Consider the following 15,412-nt stretch of genomic DNA (forward strand, 5'->3'; position numbering starts at 1 on the left):
TCGCATGGGGAAGTTCAAATCTGGAGTCACTTTGCAGCTCTGGCTCTGCTCTGTTTGATTGCTTCACCCCAACTTTTCATAGTTGTGCGGTGTCGTCAGCTTGTTTAAAAATATTTCAACTTACAACTTTCCACAGCCTCCCAGCCGTGCTGTGAGCTTTCTATAATTGAGTGTAAAATGAGATTGTTTAGTCTGTGCAGGAAAAGTTTAGTGAGCAGAAAGAAGTTCAAATGCAAGGTCTGCTGGAGGATGTACTCTCCAGGATTGGGTGTAGTTCAGTTTATCAGATGCACTCTATCTGTATTTATTGGTCTGAAGCCGCTGGTTTGCCATAATTCCTTTATGTTGCTCTGGAGATAGAAGAGATGAAAAACTGGTTCCTGGCTGACAGTGCTCTTGTAGGACAGATGTGAGCATCTCAGCCATCTGTTCTGCAAGGTTTCTGTGCTGCCTGCCTCATGGCTGGAGTGTTTTAAAGAGTACTCAGTCCCCTTACTCTGTAAAAGAGAGTTCAATCTACTTTTCCTTCCCCTGCAGAGATTCCTGAGTTTTACGGTTTCAAAGTCCAATAGGAAATTTTCCTTATGCCACAGTGAGCTTTAGCTGCCCATCAGTGAAGAAAGTTGTTCTGCTTCACATCTTGAGTCTGGTGCCAGCACTGATGCTCTGTCATCACTAACCTATGCAGGAGTGTGAGCAATACACAAGTAGCAAACTTTGCTGTTGACTTTGGTGGGACTGCTGCAGAATTTGGGGTTAATCTACTCAATTTTTGAGGAGGATTAGCATGACAAAGCACAGTTTCCAAGGGTTGTTTGCTCCCTCCTGTCTTCTCTGCTGCTGTCTTCAAACAGCTGGGATTGATCCTTTCAGGCACACCTGCCATGTGCAACTCCTGGCTCCCTGAGGGAGGGAAGAAGAGGTTATTGAGGTTGTTGAGTGTCATGGGGGCCTTGAGGGGGCAAATCTCACCCAACTTCCTCTGCTGTTTTGTCCCATGAGGAAAGAGGAGACTGATAGGCATTTTTCCCCAGGAATATGTTTCTATTGACTGAACATCTCACTGGTGTGGTTACATGAAGGTGATTATTTAATTTTATGTCTCCCTCGTAGCTGAAGAGACCTGCTTTGACAAATACACTGGATCCACTTACCGGGTCGGGGAGACCTATGAGCGCCCCAAGGACTCCATGATCTGGGACTGTACTTGCATTGGAGCTGGACGTGGGAGAATCAGCTGCACCATTGCCAGTATGTAACTGAGAGCCTATTCCTAGAGCTATTGTTCCTTACTGTCATATTTTCCAGAGCAATATACACAATATTCCCCGTGCCTATTAGCTACAGTTGTGTGGGGTTTAATCCAAAGCTCTCTAAAACTTTGGAACTAAGTCCTTGCCCTATGTACATACATTTGCACAACCAAACTCCTCTTTTATTTGAGGTAACCTGCTATGTGAGAAAACAGAAGTCAGAAATTACTGTTAGTGTCCAACCATACAGGCTAGTAATTTATGATGTACAAGAGTGTGAGATCTTCACAGGTACAATTATAAAAGTAATTTTTTGACTGGGAAAAAAAGTCTTCTGTGCAAGTCTGAGTCAAAATAACACCAGCATTAACATCAGCATTAATGGGACTACCAGAATAAATGATAATAAATGAATGCTACCTGAGAGCCAGTCCTTCATCCTCCAAAAATGTCATTGAACACTTGTCTGTAAGGGAACTGGCATTTGATATCCAGACAGCAGCTTAACATGTTTCTGCACCTCTTTTTTCACTAGCCTGAGCCATACTTTCCTTTTGCTTTTCCCTCTCTTCCCTTAGTCTTTTCTCCCCAGCTCCCCTTTCACGTCTCTGTCTGAAAATCCTTTCCTTATTGAGTCACTGAATTGTTCACAATTTCCCTTTAGTTCATAATTGGACTTTCTGTGAGTACAGAGGAAGATTGCTGTGTGTCAGGATTTTTACACTGAGATTTCAAAGTCTCTGAGGTACCTTTTGAGAAAAGTCTTGCTGTTAAAAGTATCTAGTTTCTCGTTTAAGAGACACATGCAGATCCTAGTGGTGTTGCCACAGCGGACTCAGAAACCAGCCATCATTGTAACATGGGAAAAAAATAATGCATTAAATCTAACAAGTATAGCTGGAGCCCTTCTGAATTTAATGGCATTTTATTGGGCAGGGATGATAAGTGTTGTAAGAAAAAGAGTCAGTAAGGAAATTGCGAGTGTAGGAGCAGCCTTGTTTCCTCATCATCAGCCTGGTTTAGAGCTCACTGGAGAGTCTCACTGACTGCAACTGGCTTTGGATCAATCTTCAGGGCTCTGAGATTCCCTACCTTCATAAATGAGCCCACAAAACACTTTACCAGCTCTTAATAAATGATGGGATATGGGTGTTTTTTCTTTCTTTTTAAAAATTTTCTTGGATTTTCCAAAGAAAAAAATGCTGTGTTTGCAAACTGCCCTGCACCACGCTGCCCCGCCTCAGCGTGGATGCCTCGGAGCTGTGGAGCACTGATGGGCTGGAATCTGCCTTTTCAGGGCAGGCTTTCCAAACCCCAAAAGAGCTCTGATTTCCCACTGGGCTGTCACACCAAGCACCTCCTTATCCTCCCTGTGCTGTCCTGGCCGCTGTGTCCCTCATGAATGGCCGCAGAGAAGCCCAAGTGGAATTGCCTCAAACAAGATGGAGGCAAGCCCTCCCTCACCAGCCCTCAGCCTGAGAGCAGGGTCTGAGGGAGAAACAGCCCCTTGTCACTCCCTGGCATTCCCTTTTCACCAGCCAGGCTTTGGCTGTGGTTTGGAACATGGAGAAGTTAGTTAGCTGAGGGAAGAGGACAAGGCCTTGGAAGTACAGAAAAGGGCAGGCACCAACAGAAAATGTGTGCCAGTGCAAAACACTGAGCGCCATTTTACAGGCTGATGTCCCCTCTCATTCTCCTCAGTGTCCCTCCTGCTCCTTGCTACCCCTTACCCCAGCTGACTGCATTTGCCCCAGGCCACATAGCCCTTACCTTGTTGCCACCATGGTGTGTCCCTCACCTCAGCTCCTGTCTCTCACCCCAGATCGCTGCCATGAGGGCGGCCAGTCCTACAAGATCGGCGATACATGGCGCCGGCCCCACGAAACAGGTGGCTACATGCTGGAGTGCGTGTGCCTGGGCAACGGCAAGGGCGAGTGGACCTGCAAGCCTGTGGGTGAGTGGCCGCTCCTTCCTTCTCCCTCAGCGCAGTCAGGGCCTGTGGGCCTTGTCTCCTTTGTGGGAATGGCCTGGGTGGGCTCTGAGCTGCTTTCCCCTCACAGCCGAGCGATGCTACGACAACACGGCCGGGACGTCCTACGTGGTGGGAGAGACCTGGGAGAAGCCATACCAGGGCTGGATGATGGTGGACTGCACCTGCCTCGGCGAGGGCAGCGGCCGCATCACCTGCACCTCCAGAAGTAAGTGCCAGCCTGGCAGCTGCCAGCTGCTCCGCTTTATCTATCTGACTTTGTTTATTTTTTCATCCTGCATGGGAAAAGAAGGTTATTCCTCCGCCTGCCCTGTGTAATAACAGTAGTTTGTGAGGGGCACCCGTCCCCTGAGAAATGGCGGGAAGCAGAAGCAGGGAGAGAGGCCTGTGTGGCTGCCCCATCTGGGAACACTCCACAGAGCTGGGCATAATTGGCTGGATTATTTGGGGATTTCATCTCATGGAGAGAAATCTGTATGTCAGCTGAGCCACAGCCAGGCTTCTCCCAGGAAGTCTGGGAAGTCACTTGGCCCATGAAATAGCAGAGGGTTTAGCCTAGGATGTCCGTTTTTGTGCTTTCAAAGAGCCTTCTGAGGGACAATCAGGGGATTTTTAAGTCAAATACCCTTTCCAACAGCAGGATCTGCAAGATTAAAGTATTTTCTTACTTCTTTCTTTCTATTACTAAGTAATTTGTGTTAGCTAAACCAGGGTTTGTTTTGCCTCCTCTACCATCTCCCCTATCACTTTTCCCACTCCAGTGTCACAGGTGATTTTTAAAAAAAGTTTTTGCATCATTGAGGGACATTACCGTAAATACTCCATTTTATTTGTATTTACAGAGCAAACAGGACTTTTTGAACCCAAAATCTTGCTTGTTTATTGACCTTCTATTGCAGTCCTGTTAGCTCCACCACAGCACTTACTTCTGTCTCAGGTTTACACCAGTTGCCTCAAGAAAATTTAACTTTGTACCTTATGCCTTGGTTATGCAAGGTTTGAGAAACTCTTCTGAGGCCTTTCAATTGCCTCATATTCAGTTGCCTTGGGGCACACAAGTAATGGATTTTTGCTGATATAAACAGCAGACCTGTAAGGAGGGTTGAGATTAAAATGGAAGATCTGGAGAGACTTGGTCAAGAAATAAGATACAAAAATCAGCCCAGCCTTGACAATATTAAGTCTGTTAAAGACATATGGGGAAAAATCATTAGCTGTCAAATGGGAATGAATAAAACAGAATGTGTTGTTTTTGAATTTTAGAGGACTTACTATTACTAATAAAATGTATTTGGCAGTAGCTTTCTTTCCATAACTCAGGTCTGTGCTGTTGTGTCATGGGGGAAATTGCAATATAAGGACCTGTTCATTTTTCATTTTGTTTTCCAATTACATTTGAATAGAGAAATTCAAATTTATGTATATAAAATGATACCTCTAGCCCACAAAATGGCATTACACTTCAAGTGTGTGCTGCTATTATGTATCTTTTATGGCCAGCATTTTCCAGAATCACAGCTGTTTGCTTCAGTGACATTTCAGCTTTTCATTGAGAAAAATGTCCGTAAGACACATTTTTTTCACATTTGCAAAATTGCATGATGAATACCTCACCAATTTACCACACTTCTGGCAAATGCTCAATTTCTGACCATTCTAGCAGTGTGAATCAGAAACAGGTTTTCTACATTCATTTTCTATCTCATGTGCTCTCTCAGTGGCAATCTGGCTTAATGGATAGGTCCTTCCACAGTTCTTCATAAATCTGTGTTCATTGATCTGTGATTATATTTGAGCCGCTGTATCAAGTTTCCCTTGAATAAGAAGGTAAAATGTTGTAATGGAAGAAGAACTAGTTAATCCATGTGGATCTGGCATCCAGACAAAAGTAGTTTGTTGTGCTATCCTTTGAACCCGTTTGCTCAATTCATCGGGGGCTGTGGGTTATTAAAGAGATTTAGGAAGTCTGGTACTCCTGGTATTACTTGAGCAGCTTGTATTCACTTCACTGCAGCTTTGTGCAGGCTTCTTTTGGAAGAAGTGGGGTTATGTGTTGCCCTGAAACAGGTTTTAGTCCCTTTCAGATGAGAGAGAGCCCTGAACTTGAACTGTTCCCTGGTATAGTAAGAAATGACCAAGCTACAAAGACTCCTGGTTTTTTTTCCCTTAAAAGAAAAAAAAAAAAAAGGGTCATTAAAACAAGTTTGGCTTTAAAGGTGTGTGCTAGACAGAATGGGTTTAGGATGGCTTTAGAAAGTAACTCATTTTGACAATGGCTGCAAAGTGAAAACACAGTTCTGAAAATGAATGGAAATATTTCCTTAGGGTAAAGTGCCAGGATTTTGGGATACTCTCAGCCTGTGCAGTTTAGCACAGGCTTTATGTAGGAGTTGCAATAATGGGCTCCAGAGAATGAGGTGGGCCTTTAGTCCAGGCTTTAAAGGATGAGCTTTGATGGAACTGGTGGTGGGGTGCTGGAAAGTGCCCAGTGGAGCCACCCAGTGCAGGCCCAGCTGAGAGTCACGTTCCTCCCGCAGATCGCTGCAATGACCACGACACCAAGACTTCCTACAGGATTGGAGACAACTGGAGCAAGAAGGATAACCGTGGGAACTTGCTGCAGTGTGTCTGCACTGGGAATGGCAGAGGAGAATGGAAATGTGAGAGACACACGGCCCTGCACACCACCAGCACTGGTAAGGGGGACATCATGGCATGGAACAGAGGGAGGGGGAAGAGGAATGCCACGTTTTGACAGGTTAGGACTTGAAGTTGGCTTGTTCCATCCTAATTCAAGTATTTCAGAGTCTTGTCTGGGAAAGATCAGCAAAGAGGGTCAGAGTTCAGAAGATGCTCCCTGTTTGTGTGTGTGTGTGGAGATAAGATTAATTGGTACCTTGTTTCCAAGCACAAATGGGGCTGGCACGTACAGATGGGATTGCCTGCAGAATCCCAGGGCAGTAAATCACATGCAGGGCCCTGCATCCACAGGAACTATCTTTGCCTTGGGAGCGTGGTACTCTTGAGTTAATGTTTGAACTTTATGTATTCCCCTCAGGGTAACTCTCTTGAAATGTCCTTTATTTAAACCCCACTGGGACCATCTGGTTTCTTTGACATGATAAATACACCTACTAATGGTTGAGCTTAAAAAACCCAAAAATGTCAAGGAATGTATACAATGCTGTTTAATACGTGTGCATGAGATAGCTTGTAATTTTGGTGTGAAATACTGCCTTGTTTACAGGCAGCATTATTTTTTGTGCCCAAGGTTTAAATCTTCAGCTCCTAAATGCTTTTTTTTTTTTTTCGTCATTTTAAGGATCTAGGTTTCTTATCAGTGAATGCAATGTAGAACTTCTGTTTTCCTGCAGTGCCTGCACTAAATTTTTCTTGATAAATGACCTTTAACTGTTTGGTACCATCAGGTTAACTTAAAACTCTCAGAAGGTCTAAACTTCAAAATGTGTAACACTCCAAGGGTGCCAGTATATTGTTTCCATTATTACTTCCCCTATTTCAGCAGAGCTGAATTTGTGGAGGTTCCTGTGGGAAAAATGTGGCAAACATTTTTATGATGTAGACAACAAGAAACCTCTTTGTCTCTCAGTATTATTCCAAATAATAATGTGCCAAACACTTTCATTCAAAATTTAAAAATTTCCGAGTAAAATAATACATTTTAAGTTTATTCTTCTTGCTTTTCAATGAAAAATTCAAAATTAATCCTTTTTGCCTTATCTCCCTATTTTCTTGTATTTCTTTGTGCTTTTATTCTCTGGTCACTGATCTTGATTCAACGTTTCCATTCAACATTTCCTTCAATTAAATTTTTTAAAAATTGTTTTATAAAGAATTCTTATGAAAAACAGTTTCTAAATCCTTTTAAAAGCCATTCTGCAGGGTTGGAAACTCGAGGCTGTCATTAGCAGAAAGGGGGAGTTGTTCTTCTAATTTTGAAATTTGCTAAGTGGAATAATTAGCTGCGTCTCGGGAAGCTTAAGAGTCCTCTGATGGAGTGCCTGAGGTTTTTATTATCTCAGCATTTAATGGCAGCCTTCTGCTGCTGAGCTTTGTGTGCCACATGTCCCTTGTGCTGTGCTGCAGACTCTGGCTCCCCCAGCATCACCAACGTGCAGATGGCGCTGTACCAGCCCCAGCAGCCCCAGCCCCAGCCCTACGGCCAGTGCATCACCGACAACGGCGTCGTCTACTCCGTGGGCATGCAGTGGCTCAAGACACAGGGCAGCCAGCAAATGCTCTGCACCTGCCTGGGCAACGGAGTCAGCTGCCAGGAGATAGGTATGAGTTGGGGTATAGTGCCTGCTCGCTCCACTGAGGTTCTGTGGCTTAATTTCCCTTTGTGTGCGTGTCAGAAATGTCCTCTGAAGAAAGGTGCAAGGAGGGAAGAAAGGGTTTGGTTATTTGAAGCCTGGTTCTTTAGGGCAGGAACGTTTCCCAGTGAGCTATATATAACGTGCAGAGGGGAAACAGAACCCTTGGGGAGCAACATTAATAACTTTATTCAAATGTAGCTGCAATAATATATGTTTGGAAAAGAATGTAAAAGAATGCCACAGCTGTGGAGCTGTGTGTTGGTGTGTATTGGCCTGGCTCCATGGCAGTCACTGTGGGTTCCCAGCAGCCGGTGACTTGGTTGCTGTTTTAGAGCCCTGAGATTTGGGGATTGCTTAAAACCTCAGTGTAATGCTGTGATTTTCTTTTTGAAGCCGTGACCCAAACGTATGGTGGCAATTCTGATGGAGAGCCCTGTGTGCTGCCTTTCACCTATGATGGAAGGACTTTCTATTCCTGCACCACTGAAGGCCGCACAGATGGGCACTTCTGGTGCAGCACCACTTCCAACTTCGAACAGGACAGGAGATACTCCTTCTGTACCCAGCAGAACGGTGAGTTCTTCTCAGAGGGTCTTCACGTGCATGTGGCCCTGGTGTAGGGATAGAGGAAGGAGCAGAGCTCACAGGAACAGGCTGCCTGATCAGTTCCAGCAGTCTGGAAGGACTCAAGGCAGTGCTGTGAATGGAGGGCTGCCTGATGACAGAGTACTTGTGTGCTCTTTGCATCTTTGGAGGGTGCTGCAGATACTCCCTTTGAGTCCTGTTGTCTGTCCTCTGGGCTGACCTTAGAATGGGAGTACCTGGTCATGGTGGAGCTTTGGCCCAAAGGATGCTTATCTTTGGCTTTGCTCGGGTGAATTGCTTCAAGCAATGCCCTTATTAGGCTGCAAAGAGGAGGATATCCATGGAGTACAGTCTGTGCAGTCCTGTCACTCCCTCCATCCTGGCTGCCATATATAGCAGTGATCTTCATGTGATTTGTGGTCACTGATCAAGAGCTGGGGCATGACTAAGGCAGCAGCATTCCCTCTTGTCTGTGGCTGGTCAGTGTTCCCTTCACAGCACAGATCTACCCACCTTTGTGGTTGTACTTCCTGGAATGCCTGTCAGACATCCATGGAGCAGCATCCAGGCAGCTTCTTGGGATCTGACCTTGGAAAGAATATTTCATGTTCCCACGTGAAAATACTGCTTCTTTCACTGCACAGACACTTAAAAAAAATTCTGTTCTACTTCGGTTGTTTTTTTCACAATAAAAGTCAAGCCTTTTTCTTGTAGGGCATATAATACTTTCTTTTTTAAAAAACAAACTAACTAACCCCCCAAAAAAACACCCAAACACTGTCCCTGTCCATGCACATATTCATGTTTTAGAGAGGCTTCTTGTGATACACTGTGGAAAAGAGAAATGTGATACAGAAAAATCTCAGTAAACGTCTTTTTCTCCAGTATTTGTAAAGCAGAGTTGCTCAAGAGGTGATTAGTTCAGGTAGATTACAGCCCTCTTTCCACTGCTGCTTGCAAAACATGAAGCTTCCAGCCTGCGGAGAGGTTTTGGCTTGTCCTGTTGTACATAACTGAACTGTAACCCTTTCCTGAGGGTGAAGGTTTCCCTCAGAGCTGGGCACCACTGGGAAATAGCTTCAGTGAGATAATACAGGTATGCTGAGAGCTCTGAGTTTATATCATTCCCTGGGCCTTGGGAGAAGGGATCTACAAAGCTACTTCCCAGATACAGTAAGCTTTGGTTTTCCCTGTTTCCTGGGAATTCCCATGGCTGGCTCTGCAGCTCATTCCAGAGCAGAGCTTGAACTGAACTGACCTTGTGCAAAGCTTATGTTTTCACATCTGAATTAATTAAAGCCAAGAAAAGAGGCCTGTGGATTATATACAGGGCACACGTGGGAAAAAGTAGTGCTGGTGGTTTGTTTTGCAAGCTCTTCCATGCATGCTGAGAGTGCAGGCTGCATTTGCATCTGTTCTTTCCATTTTTTATACAGTTTTGGTTCAGACTCGTGGTGGCAATTCCAATGGTGCTCTGTGCCACTTCCCCTTCCTGTACAACAACCGCAACTACACTGACTGCACTTCTGAGGGACGGAGGGACAACATGAAGTGGTGTGGAACCACTGAGAACTACGATGCTGACCAGAAGTTTGGGTTCTGCCCCATGGCTGGTAAGGCTGAGAGCCATAAAGGGTTTATGGAACACCTGTATGTGGTTCTTTGAGCTGGAAAGTGAAGACCTCTCTGTCCTTGATCAGATCCTGATGACTTCTAATGAGCTGTGTCTCAGCCCCAAGCCCTTTAAGGCAAATCTGAAGTTCTGTTTTGGTTTCTTTTTTTTTTTTTCCCGTTGACCACCTCTGGCAGAGATTTAGGTAGTGCCAGGAAAAGGCAATTTTCATTACTTCTTTATTACAAACCAGTGGTAGGCATGCTCTTCAGCTGGTGCAAACTGGTGTAGATCTGCTGGAGAACCTAAATTTGAGTGTGTGCCTAAAATTTCCTTGTTAAGATGCAGAAACCACTGCCTAGTATGAAGGGGTATTGCAAATGGTCTCAATCTTCAAGATCTTGTAAATTCTGGCTTCATAAATATTCTCTTGCTTTCTTCTCATGCAGCCCATGAAGAAATCTGCACAACCAATGATGGTGTCATGTACCGTGTTGGGGACCAGTGGGATAAGCAGCATGACATGGGCCACATGATGAGATGTACTTGTGTAGGAAATGGCCGTGGAGAGTGGACCTGCATTGCCTATTCACAGCTCAGAGGTACTGATTGTCATGTTGATACCACCACTTCAGTCTTAAGTGGGAGAAATTTATATTCTTTTCTGTCATTGTGGGCTTGAGCCCACACTCAAGAACTGCAGTTTACACTTTGGGGTAGGAAGAGGATTAGAGGAGCTGTGAAGTTCTTGTCTTGTTTATGTACTGGAAATGCATGTTCCAGCTTTTACAGGCTCTCAAGCAGAAGCAAACCTTGATTATCTTGATCATGGTATCTCTCTCTCTTTTTGCCTGCATTTAGGAATTGGCACTGCTGTGTCTTTACAGGGAGTTCAGTATAGGCACCTCTCCGCATCAAGAACAGACAAAACTCAGACTAGTCTGAAGTTTGAAAGCAGAGCTGTTCTATTTTATTGTTCTGCAGCGAAATTTTCAATTCCTCTGTGCTGGATTAGCCTTGTGCTGGCTAATCTATATGAAAAGCTGGCAGGAAAGCATGGAGATTACTCTTATTTATTTACTCATTTGTGTAAGTGATCCAAGTGAGAAGTACTTAAGCAATACCAAAAAAAGAAGACTTAAAAGCACAGACATTTGATCATCCTACAGCTAGCTCACAGCATTGGCTTCATGTCTGGAAAAGGCAGGGGGGTTGCTGTCAGGAGGCCAAGAAAGGACTCTTTAACACCACTGCTGAAATGGGATATAATTTATAGGGAAGGGCTCACTCAAGGGCTTTGGAAGGGTTTTTTTTTTTTAATGTGTTCCCTTCAGCAGAAGGCACTGCTCAAAGTTCTGGTCTGTGCAAGTCCTGTTTCCACTTACACAGCTAGCTCTCTGCAGTTCTCTTCTGGAGTTGAAGTGGTCTTTCTTGATGATGAGAGGGTAGAGGTAATTTGCTTTTTCAAAAGGCAAAGGTTATCTGAGTAGAGTTGTTTAAACACAGCAGCCAGACCTTGGTGCCTGCAGGAGAGTTCTGTGTGCTCCTTGGTTTATCCTGATGCTCTGCCCATGGTGTGGGAAAATACCATGGGGAATGAAATCATGGGAATCATGGACTTGCTTCCCCAAGGACAGCTGGTCCAGGATTGACTCCGGACCTGAACTTGGGTCTCTTGGGTCCCACTTAACAAAACAACTTCCTTCTGGGCTTGTTTTCATGTTTGTTTTGTCTTTCTACTCCTTGCTGTGATTAGACTGGCTTTAGGAATTCTGAGCCAGATCCCAGATGGACACTGAACCTAACAGAGTGATACCATTGTACTAAAGCATGGGGTCTGGTTACTGTGTTATGAGGGATGAGTAGACTAGTAGGCACCAGCAGCATCTTGTGTGTGTACACGATCTGCCTCTGCCTTCAGATTACTGCAGAGGATTGCAGAGATACCCAGCAGAATAACATCATGAGGATGGCTGTCCTTCTTCATTGTATCTTCATAAATTTGGAGCAGTCCTTTTTTCCTTGTGTAGTTGCAGTGATTTGAGGCTGAGGATTTTCAGCTGAAATGTTCCTCAGAGGAGATGGTTGGAGAGTCAATGTGGTGGTTTGGATTTTTGTTCACATGTGGAATCTGTCTGAAAGAACAACAAGGCAGTTCTGTGTCTGCATGGTGTCCTACAGACCTCTTTTCTGCAAGTGTTGCTTATTTGCACAGTGCTGATAGATGAACTCGGGAACAGGGGTGTGTATGCAGCACTGTGAGCATCACAGATTGCAGGAGGGTTGCTTGCTGGCTTGGATGGAGCTGGTCATGGTCAGTCTGTGTCTGATCAAGCAGAGGGAATGATGTTCCAGACAGAAGGGTTCTGTCATAAAGCTTAGACCTATTGCTGATAAACTCTACTCTCTCCCCAGACCAGTGCATTGTGGATGGCATCACCTATGACGTGAACCAGACCTTCCACAAGCGCCACGACGAGGGGCACATGCTGAACTGCACCTGCTTTGGCCAGGGCCGGGGGAGATGGAAGTGTGATCCTGTCGGTGAGTCACCACTGTCCCCTCCTGCCAAACAGCCTTTGTGGCTCTGTACAAACTGGCTGTGGTATGGAGAAACTGCTGTGGGAGTTTGGGCCCAGTCTTTGTCCACTTTCTGTCCTGAATTGTATAAAAATAAAAAGAGAAGCAGGACTGCAATTGCTGGAGGGTAAGTGAAAGGGCATTTGTTAATATAAGGACATGTGCTTGGGTTATTACACCCACCACAGAGGAGCCATGACTGGCAAGCATATGCTGTCAGATGCAGCAGGTTGTGGTAGCAGGGCAGTTAGCCCCAGGCTGTGGTGATTTGGCTGGATTGTGGTGCCTGAGCTGTCCGCTTAGCAGGGCTCTCAGCCTGAACACTGATAAAATGTGCAGCTGGGCACTGATGCTAGGATCAGTTTTCTTGCCTTTGTCTATTCTAAAATCTTGTGGACTTTTCTCCCTGAACTGAGGAAGGAGCACCAGCATATATTAACTTACCTTGGACTGAACGGATTTTTTGGCTGCCCTTTGTTCTAGCAAAGAGGGAAAGCTCAGGATGAGAACACATGTTAATAGTGCTCTGGAGGTGAGCTAAAACCATCATGGTTCTCTGTAGAAATGAGATTTCATGTCTTCCGCCTCCCCCCCTTCCCTAGCAAACCTTGATTGGAAGATAAGACCTGGCTGTTTGGTTTGCAGTTACTAAGTACAAGAGAGCTCCAAACCACTGCCAAGAAAATGTATTAGAAATTACTAGTTGGGAGGCTCTGGTTTATCTACAGTAGTATCTGCACGTGTTTACTCAAGGAACACAGATTGTGAAGCTCCTGAAAATTACTGGTTTGAAGGAAGGCGTGGAGGGATGATTTCAACTATGTCTATAGGTGCAATTAAAGTTTTAATTTTGTTGACTCTCTCTAAACAAAGCTCTTATTTATCCAAGCATAATGCTTGTTCTCTCTGGAAATTTCCGTGGAGCCAGGCATACATGCAGTTGTCAGTGTAGAAAGTGAGTGCTGTACTGTGCTGTATTTACACTGTTTAAGCTGATTTCAGGATCTGATCTGTCCCCCTTTGGTTTATACAGTGGTAAATCTGGAAAGATTCTGCTGAAAATAAAAACATTCTGGGGACTATTAAAGCGTAAATGAATTCTGCTGAAGGCAGGAGGAGTGTTTGCCTTTGATCTCCTTGAGAGCAGCATGGTTTAGCTTTGGATGAGAGATGAACTCACTTGGCCAGGGCAGAACTGAGCTCCAGAGTGGATCAAATTCTTTCTAGAAGGAGCACCCCACTGAAATGCATCTCAGTTGAATTAGCCCCCTAATATCCAACCTAATACATGCAGTGCTATATTAAGAACCTTGATTTGAGATTCAAGTTCTGTTGCCACTATGCCTTTTTGTACCTGTATTTGCAAATAAACCTTGGTGTTGCATTTTTGTGCAAAAATCTTTTGGGACTTAGTCTTTTGTGTAGATATTTCACTGTGGTTTCAGTAACAGGCAGTGGTGAACTGTCTCTCTCGTGCTTTCAGACCAGTGCCAGGACTCAGAAACCCGAACCTTCTACCAAATTGGAGACTCGTGGGAGAAGTATGTCCATGGGGTCAGATACCAGTGCTATTGCTATGGTCGTGGCATTGGAGAATGGCACTGCCAACCTCTGCAGACCTACCCAGGTAAGAAACCCAACACAAAATGAGCTCATCTGCTGAGTAAAACCTGAGGAAAGCAAGCTTTCCACCCCTCACCTGTTCAGGTTTCTGAACCTAATGCCTTTTGGTTTCCTTTTAAAACAGAGCAGATTCTCCCTGTCCCTTGGCAGACACAGGCAAGTGTCAGGGGGTTGTAAAGACAACCCAAGCTGTTTGCAGCTATTCCTGAGGCCAGGGTTAATTCAGAAAATGACCCTCAGTGCACACAACAATTTGGGTTTACATTGCTTCTTGGTATTTAGTGATATCACTCGTGTGACCTTCAGCTTGTATTGCCTGAAACTCATATGTGTAGTTCTTCCTTTTCCACTCATTACAGAAACAAAATCCATCATGGGATGAAACGTTTTTCCTGATCAGTTCCCCGAAAAAATTAAATATTTGTACTCTTGTTTGTCCAGGCAATTCCAGGAACTCTTTATAGCGATGGGCAATGCCTGTTTGTTGGTTGTTCAGCTTCAGTTCCCTGAACAGAGCATAAGGGGAACCTCTCTGCTTTCCTGTTTAAGGTTGCAACTGCCTGTCTTAATCTGAATAAGATGAAGTATTAAGGCTTGCTGAGCTTCATTTGCTCCTGTTGGACTGCTTAAACAAACATCTCCCTGAGCTATGTGAAATATGCATGCCTCCAGCCTGGAGACCAGGGCTTTGGGCTGCTTTAGACACAAGAGCGACTGAAAATGTGTAAATAAACCAAATCTAATGTTTCTGAATGTAGGTTTGGGGTTAGGTGAGCTTTGAAATTTTCTGCCTGTGGGCACAGGTTTGTTTTTCTAGAAATCCCATTAAATGGGGAACAAGTATATATGTTACATAGTTGTCCAAATAAATTATTATTAGAAATGTTGGGAACAGGATGAGGGTGCAGCTATTTAATGGCTAAAATACTTTCCTGCAGATTCCAGGGATCTCTTTGCTGGGATTTTCTGAGAACTAACATCAGCACAGTGCTGCTGAGTGTTCAGTGAAATCTCACCAGTGGGGCTGGGAGGGAGTGAAAGGAGAACCATGGGATCACAAAACCTGTCCTTCTCTATTGGGAGCTTGTTGGAGGAGATGGGCCTGAGCCTAGCTCAATGCAATCAGTAACCTTAAGCATTAGAGTGCTGCAGAACTTGTATTTTCATCAATTCGTGAGTCTGTTTTGTCTCAGGACTTCCACCAACCCTTCTGGTAGGGTTTATGTGCAGAAGAAAAGTCTCATCTGTGGATGTGGAGTCCTCCACAGAGTCACGAAAATTCAGTGTTTCGAATGAACTGATTAAGAAATTTAGTAAAATAGTAGAAGATTAGTGTATCTTTTCAGGGTGTATTCGCTGTCAGATCAGAAATTTTCTCTCATCATGCTGCATGATTAGACCTGGATTTGGCAGATAGTTTTTATCAGCTTCC

The 15,412-nt window shown here is 44.5% G+C and overlaps 1 protein-coding gene across 4 annotated transcripts in view; it reads left to right on the plus strand.

The window, feature by feature from the left end:
* The window catches only part of FN1 (fibronectin 1), a 52,252-nt gene that overhangs the window by 839 nt on the left and 36,001 nt on the right, over positions 1-15,412 (plus strand). For all 4 annotated transcript variants that reach the window (XM_033064603.2, XM_033064604.1, XM_033064605.1 and 1 more), the window contains exons 3-12: positions 1,114-1,251; positions 3,076-3,207; positions 3,314-3,451; positions 5,781-5,939; positions 7,351-7,545; positions 7,974-8,153; positions 9,602-9,778; positions 10,227-10,379; positions 12,193-12,321; positions 13,841-13,984. In XM_033064603.2, the coding sequence (XP_032920494.1) occupies positions 1,114-1,251; positions 3,076-3,207; positions 3,314-3,451; positions 5,781-5,939; positions 7,351-7,545; positions 7,974-8,153; positions 9,602-9,778; positions 10,227-10,379; positions 12,193-12,321; positions 13,841-13,984 (1,545 nt within the window). The remainder of the gene's footprint in view (positions 1-1,113; positions 1,252-3,075; positions 3,208-3,313; positions 3,452-5,780; positions 5,940-7,350; positions 7,546-7,973; positions 8,154-9,601; positions 9,779-10,226; positions 10,380-12,192; positions 12,322-13,840; positions 13,985-15,412) is intronic.

Source organism: Catharus ustulatus, chromosome 7, assembly GCF_009819885.2.
Source record: "Catharus ustulatus isolate bCatUst1 chromosome 7, bCatUst1.pri.v2, whole genome shotgun sequence".
Classification (NCBI taxonomy): domain Eukaryota; kingdom Metazoa; phylum Chordata; class Aves; order Passeriformes; family Turdidae; genus Catharus; species Catharus ustulatus.